Below are 7576 nucleotides of genomic sequence, written 5' to 3'. Positions count from 1 at the left end.
CACGGCGCGCGCTCCAGACTCACCTGGGCACGCAAGGAGTGGGATCGCTATCGGTGCCGGCAGCGACCGCACACCGCATCCACCGCACATCGCACCCTACAGCGCCGCAGGTACGGGCTGGGCCGCCGAGGGGGGCCCCGCGCAGCGCTGCTGCGAGGAGAGACTCGGCGGGCGCCCCGGGGTGGGGGCTGCGGGCGCGGCGGGTCCCGGGGGGACATGGCTGCCTGCTGCGGGGAGGGCTCCCCGGCTTGTGGGGACACCGGGGGCCCGCCCCGCACGGCTGCCCGGGCCCGGGGAGCGGTACGGTGCCCGGGGCGGCGGCGCGCCCCGCCCTGCGCTATTGTCCGCGGCGGGGGCCGGGGGGGGGGGGGGGCCGGAGCCGCCTTTGTCTTCCCGTCCCCATCCCTCGGCTGACTGCGGCGGGGGTCTCGCAGGCAAAATGTGCGACAAACCAGACCTCTCGGAGGTGGAGAAATTCGACAAGAAGAAGCTGAAGAAAACCAACACGGAGGAGAAGAACACGCTGCCCTCCAAGGAGAGTGAGTGCGGGGCCGGGGGCTGACGGGGCGGGAGGCAGGAGCGGCGGGGCAGTGCCTTCGGGGCCGGTCTCACCGCCGAGGCATCCGGGGCAGAGGGGCGGTTTGGGGCGGCAGGACTCTGGCCCGGGGAAAGGCACGGGCAGAGGTATGTGCAGCCCGGGGCAGCGGGCATGGCCACTCGGAGAGGGCTGTTGCATCAAACTGGTCCCTCAGGGCATCACTTTCCTGCGGACAGGTGCCCGACTTGCTGCCATGCACACGCGTGGCTTGTCATTTTCTAGCCTGTTAAACCGCCCCGCTTGGGATTAAACCACGAAACTGGCCACCAGGGCCTGAGTGAATCCTCTAAAACCTACTCTAGTGCGTGCTTCCACAAAAAAAAAAAAAAAAAAAAAAAAAAAAAAAAAAAAAAAAAAAAAAGACCACTAGAGACTAATGGGCCTCTATTCTCTTGCAGCTATTGAGCAGGAGAAGGAATGTGTGAAGTCTTCCTAGAGAGAGATCGCCTGGCAGGAAGAGCAACTACTTAATTATTTTGCTTTGAAATGAATCATGTGGGTTTTTTTAAAATTTACATCACATACATGTATAGAAAACAGCTGTATCACCTAACACACTGTCCCACTTTGCTGGCAGCTTTGGCAGGTGGGGGGACAAAGTGTGGTCCTCTCAGTCCATCAGTAGCCTGACTCAATGCCATCTCTGCTGCTCAGCTGCCTCCTGTGACAGCACTGATCTAGCTCTGATACAGTGGGGAGATGAGCAAGGGCCATGGAGGCTTCTGGGCATGGACCCCTTCTGCCTGGGGGAGTGAGGAACCTTTCTGGCCTCACCTCCAGCCTGGGTCTGTCTTGCATATTCTTCACTGACAGTGTTCTGTAGCCTCACTCACAGTTTTTTGTCTTCCTTGGGGGAAAAATAAGAAGTTTATTATAAAATAAAAAATTGTAATGATCTACCTATGGCTCGTGGCTTCTTCCCTGACAAAGGTTCTGGCTGTAGCTTGACTTGCCCTGGGGGGTTGGGAGGTCTCTGCCTGGTGCAGCAGCAGTGCTGGTTGTTCAGTGTTGCTCAGAGGGTGATGTGGGATGGTTCCCTGCAGGGTGAATCCAGCTTGGTGTTTGCTTGGGGATCAGTTCCTGGGGGAACTGGGAACATTGCTGGCTTGATCGTGGCCACTGTGCTCCACCACCATTGTGGTTTCTTGGTGCATCTAAAAGCAGAAGCTAACCTCAGTCTTGCTGCCCATGTGAAGGCTGAGTCTCCTGCCTTAGAAAACTTGGTGTCCCCTGCCTAAAACTTTGTCAGCTTGGCTGGAGATGCTGGCCTGGGTCCTGCTGGTGTGGCCAGGCCAGCTCTGCCCACCCAGTTCTTGGAGCAGAGTCCTCCCATCACTGCATGGCACTGCTCTTCTGTTCCCCTTGAGCCAACCTCCACCCCTGCCCTTCACTGAAGGTGGCTTTTGCAGCGCTGTAAGGATGGGTTTGAATGCAGTAAATCCCTTGGTACTCTCTGGGCTGATCCCAGCCCTGCCTTGCAGGGGTGGAGATCCCCAGGTCCTGCTGTTGGCCACCAGCACAGCGTGGGTGAGCTCTGACAGTACCTCCAGGTTTATGCTGTGGCTTCCTGGCTACTGCCAGGACCTCCTCACCTCACCTGCAGGGTCACTGGACACACCAGGCCACTTACGGAGGAGGTGGAAGCAGACTAACCAAAATTTGCCAGCTAACAGGTTTGGTCAGTGTTCCTAATGAGCCTGGTCAGCTGGGGACAAACACTGGGCTGTTGCGCCTGTCTGGACATGGTGCCTATCTGCCTGGTGCCTCCACCAACGCTGCCTGCCAAGGACTGCAAATAACACTGCCTGTGTGGTTGCCACTGCCTCCACCCCTCAAAAAGCAGAATTGAAAGAGCTGCAAGTAAGAGTTTGGTGTTTGTGCGCTGTCAGGGCAGCGTGTGGGGTTTTCCATGGGGTGACAGCAGTAGGGAGCAATGCAGAGGCCCAGCGGGGGCTGCTGCTATGTTGGGCTGAGCACTGGGAAGCCCAGCACATGCCAGGGTGGCTGTGCCCCTTCAGCACCCTGATGTCCCCAGGACAGAACCCTCTCCTGGAGGTGGGAATCTTGTCCCAGTGCCAACAGCCAGGGTTGTTTGTCAGGGTGGTAATGTGTCTCTGCTCAGAGGTGGTTTTTCTCATGGAGGAGGGGCAGGCAGGTAAAGCCAGCCTGAGCCCTTTCCTCATCCCTGAGAGCCAGAGGCTGAGTTGAACCAAGTGAAGCCTTTGGGATGGAAACACAAAGCAGCTGTGCTGATCTCCCCTCCTCAGTGCTGCTTTTGGGGATAGGGAGGTCTCAGTGGCTGCCCAGAGCACCTTGGCTGCCCCTGACACTGCCCCGCTGCCTCTCCCCGCTGCAATGGGCCCCTCTGCAGGCATGGAAAAGCACCAGGGTAAAGCACCGGGGTACTTATCTCTCCCTGAGTCACATGGACGTCTGCAAGGCCACAGCAGGAGTGTCCCCTCCCTGGCACTGCTGTGCTTACAATAACTTCCCCCTCACCCTGTGCTGTGCACACAGGCAGCAGAGCCTGCCAGGGGAGCTGGGCACTCCAATCCTATAGAGACAGCTGGTTTGTCAGCCAGGACTGTGGGTTGCTCGATGAGGAAGGGTGGCTGGTGCCAGAAGCTGGCGATGCTCCGGCATTGACCCTGAGTCTGTGGAAGCAGCCCATGGGGACCCCCATGCGTCCTGCAGAGCCACAGAGGTGTTGATGCATCTGGGTTTGCGCTGCTTTTTCACTGCAGCCAACCTGGGCATGTAGCAATACAGGTTTAGGCATGGGGTTAAGTGCTAGCACAGCCAGGTCGGTGCCCCAAGGAAGCCACCCCAGGGGCTGGCAGTCCCAGGGACATCAGCTGGAGCTGGGAGCAGCTCCCCAGCAAACACATCTCCATGTGTCTTATGGCCAGTATCCTGTGTTCACCTAAAATGAGGGCAGTCCAGGCACTTTTCCCAACCACATCCCTGCCAGAAGGAAGTACCAGAACACGTTGCCTAAGTGCCCTATCTGCACACCTAAATAAATGCCCTATCCTCAAGACTGAGGGTAAAGTTACCTATTTTACTAAACCAGTGTCCAAAATGTCCCTGTTGCCAGCAGAGTGTGAGCCAGTAAGGGGAGAACCATTACAGAAAAGCCTTTTATGTCAGCACTTTCCCTCCCAATCCCAGACCTTCACCTTTTCACCCTGGCACCCATGGGCCCACAGCTGCCAGAGGTGTGGGAGGCCAGGACACCTGCCAGACTGATGTTCCCTAGAAATGTGGTGGCTTGAGCAGCATGGACTGCCCCAGCAGGCAGCCATGCACAGAGGATGCCATCCCAGGAGCTGGGCCTTCCTGGCAGGGCACTATGACCCTTCCCTCACTGGGCACCAGGTGAGTTACTAATGTCAGCCCCTCTTGGCCATGCCAGGAGAATATAATCCATGCCTCTCCAATCCAGGGTCCATCCTGCTGCTTCTGGGTGGTTTCCTCTCATGCTCAGTGAGATGGTGAGCCGTGGCCTCACTGCAGGGGAGGGAGGAGAAGGCTGACTCACCATCAGGAGGAACTTGGGCAAATACCTGGTGATCAGCAGCATGAGGTGAATTCAGATCAGGGCTTGTGGCTGGGATGGGTGTCTGTCCCTGCCACTGCTCCATCCCCTCTGACTCACACAGGAGAGGATTTGGCCCAATACACACATGTGGAGGATCATAACCCCACCTCTGGCAGGAGGTGACTGAGTCAGCCTGTGCATGGCCCTGTGCTGGACTCCACTGTGCCCCATGGCTCCCTGCCAGTCTGTGGTACCTTTCTCATGTCCCACAGCACCACGCTGGTTTGTAGCACAACTCACCCAGGGCAAGGGAGGCTTTTGCACTCTGGCAGCCAGGGTTTTCTCTTTGCCACTCTCCATCTGGCAGGCCCCAGGACTGCAGCAGAAAGTGGTGAGAGCCAAGAGGTGTCAGTGAGCAAGGCCTAAGGCAGCTCCTGGATGGCAGGAGATTGCCAACCTCAACCTGAACTGTGGATTTTACAGGTGTGTGTTTGGCACCAGAGCAAACAGAATAAGGTGAAGCCAGGCTGCACAGACGGGTGAATGCTGCAGCTCCTCAATGGGTAGATCCTGCCCACCCTCTCCTCCCTGTTCCCTGCATCCCTGGGGAAAACATGTCACCACCTCTGTGTCACTTGGGTTGGCCTTTTCCTGCCAGGTCTCTGCTGCCCACACAGGCACGTTGCCAAGCACAGAGCTCAAACCATCCGTGGTGGCTCAGGTTGAGAGGGGAAGCAAGGGGCAGCAAGCATGAGCTGCCAGGGGAAACCTCTTCTGGGAGAACTTGGGGAGGACCTGTATATGGGGAGAGATAAAGAGCAAAGCACGTGGCTGCAAAAGAGGAAGGCAGAAGAGAAGAAGCAATAGTGGGGAAATGAAAGTGTTGTGTGTGCTAGTGACAACAGCCCTTTGGCAAAGGAGCTTATAGGAGGCAACGACGGTGTGTGAGTTGTGTGTGATGGGGCCACTTGGTGACATGGGAAGGACGGACAAACAAGCTGTCCCCATCTCCTCCTGGTGGGGAGGAGCACTGTGCTGAGGAACCCCCATGGCCATAGGGCGGGAAAGCCACTGTCCCTTTGCACTCAGCAAGGCACCCACACAGCAAGCCAGAAACCCTTGGACACCTGTGCTGGGAAACTGGCCTGTGGGCTGCACACACTCAGCACAACCCAACACTTTCCCCAGCAGTGCAAAAATTATTCCTGCTCTTGAAGTTATGCCCTGGAGGTCAGGTTTACCAGCAGGAGCTTACTCATCCCCTGCCAAGGAGTGCTCAGCGTGAGTAGTGATGACCCGGGAGCACGCAGAGCTTCCTGCTCGGGACCAGGCCAGCACCTGGCTCTAAACAAAGCCGGGAAGGCACGCACGGAGCGCCCCTGCATTTGCCGGGGCTGTCGCCGGCCCGAGGCGCAGGTGGCAGCAGCCTGGCTGCGTGCCTTGGCCGGGCGGCACACGCTGCTGGCGCCGGGGATGCCGAGCCCTTTGGGCGCTCCCAGCCCGCTGCTGACAGCGGCCGGAACTCAGCCCTCAATTCTGGCCCCCCCCCGGCTGCATTCTGCAGATTCCCGCGGGCCTGAGGGGCCGTGCCCGGAGCTGCGACACCATGTGCTCCTGCGGGAACGCGGCTCCGGTGTCTGCGGCAGCACCCGTACTTGCACCCGAGCCGGGGCAGCTGACGGAGCAGAGGAGCGCTTTATTTTAGGAAGCAGCTGGCTCACACAGGAGACATTGTTTATCATCTTTCTTGCCTCTGGTGTTTTATTACAAAGGATTATGGCATGAAAAGCCATTTTGTTCCCCTGTTCTCAATGCATAGCCCCCTCTCCATGATTTATTCCTCTCCACAGGCAACAGCTGGGGTATGCCATCCCAGTAAGTGGAGGGGAAGATAAGGTGGGGGCTCAAACCCATGGCAGTGTTGGCAGCAGGGATGCACCCAACGCCCAAGTCATGGCACAGCAGTCAGGAGTTTGCCAGGGGTACCTGAGACTGCTCATGCACCTTCATGATGTGAGGCGTGGAAAAACAAAATCAAAGCCTTTCAACAGTGGGTAAGAAAATGTCACCTCACTATGTCTGGACAGGGCAGAGATCAGTGTCCTCTCCCTGGACACTGCTGTCTCCAAACCTGTGTGCCCCACTGCCAGTGCTGGTGATGTCCTGTGGTATCACAGCCCCAAACCTGCCTGGATGAACCTTCATGGGAATCTCCTGCTGCCCACGGGGAGCCTGGGGCCAGGCTGGGCACAGCACATACGAGCTCAGCACAGTGGGTGGGGTGCAGGGTACAAACTGGGGGGTCAGCTTGGGAATATGATCCTTTGCCACTCCCCCCAGAACCACCTTCATGCAGGGCAGAGGAGCAGCTTCTTTCCGCCCCTCTGTCCAGATACTTTCCTTGCCAGGTGACAGCCTGGATACCATGTGCCCCCCTGTCCCCATCCTCTGCTCCTGCTGCCGTGTGCCTTTCCTGTGGGTTCCACAGCAGAGTCCTTGGAAGCACAGGTTGAACTCCCTTCTGCCTGGCTCCGAGCCAGTGCCTGACTCCTCTGTGGTTTTCCAGGAACGAACTCCGGAGCCATGGGCAGCAGACAAGCATGTTGCAACAGATGCTTTGTGCTGTCTCCTGAAGGCCCATCCTGTCTGTGCACCTACATCAGGGTAGAACTATGTCTGGTGCTGCCTCCTATGGTGCTACCTGCTCTGTCACCTTGTCATTTAACATGTCCCTAAACCCAGCCAAGGGGCTCTGGGGAACAGCTGGGGATGGGCAGGGAGGTGAGTGCAGTGGTGTGTGGCTCAGCCGCTGCCACGCCTGTGGTTGCACTGAAGCTGGGACAAGCCCTTGCCTGCAGTGTTGTGTCTGAGAGGCAGCTCTGCAGCCCAGGCATGTCCCCCTCCCTGCTGCCTTAGATCAGCTCACAAAAACAGCACAGGTCACTTCTTTAGGGCAAGTTGAGCTGTGTGCAGTAGAGGGGGATGAACCACAGGGTCTTCCCCAGCTTTGCTCCACCTATGGAGCTCCTTCCTGGGGAGGGAAATGGGTGATGGGGTACCTGACAACCTGCTCAGAGCTGTAGGCTCAGGGCAAATGGGGGTGGGCAAGGCTAGGGGTGGTAGGACTGCTCAGGGAGTTCCTGTGCTGGAAAGTGTTTCAGAGCAGATGCCACGGGCTGGAGCTGCTGCTGGTACACGCCTTGGAGAAGCAGCTGCAGAGCCATGCACCGGTGCTGGAACAAAGGCAGAGGCCCAAGCCCCAGCTGCAGCACGGGACGTGTGATGAATTAATTGGGGCATGAACTGGCAGCACTGTGTGACCACAGGCTGGCAGGGGGTCGAAGCTGGATCAGAGCTCCTCACCTTGGCACCAGCTTCCTGTTGTTCACCCTAACTCCCAGAGCTGGCAGTGGGAGCCAAGCAGCCGCACATGTGCT

At 57.9% G+C, this 7576-nt stretch overlaps 1 protein-coding gene across 1 annotated transcript; it reads left to right on the top strand.

The window, feature by feature from the left end:
- Nucleotides 1-1497, top strand: LOC136300176 (thymosin beta-15A homolog). The gene is made up of 3 exons (XM_066202381.1): nt 1-110; nt 435-539; nt 997-1497. The coding sequence occupies exons 2-3, from the start codon at nt 440-442 to the stop codon at nt 1032-1034; spliced, it is 138 nt and encodes a 45-aa protein (XP_066058478.1). The 5' UTR covers nt 1-110; nt 435-439; the 3' UTR covers nt 1035-1497.
- The last annotated feature ends 6079 nt before the right edge of the window (nt 1498-7576 follow it).

The sequence above is a fragment of the Chamaea fasciata genome, unplaced genomic scaffold, assembly GCF_029207755.1.
Source record: "Chamaea fasciata isolate MVZ Bird 193981 ecotype frontalis unplaced genomic scaffold, bChaFas1.0.hap1 SCAF_22, whole genome shotgun sequence".
NCBI classification, from domain to species: domain Eukaryota; kingdom Metazoa; phylum Chordata; class Aves; order Passeriformes; family Sylviidae; genus Chamaea; species Chamaea fasciata.
This window is presented reverse-complemented; position numbering and strand designations above follow the sequence as displayed.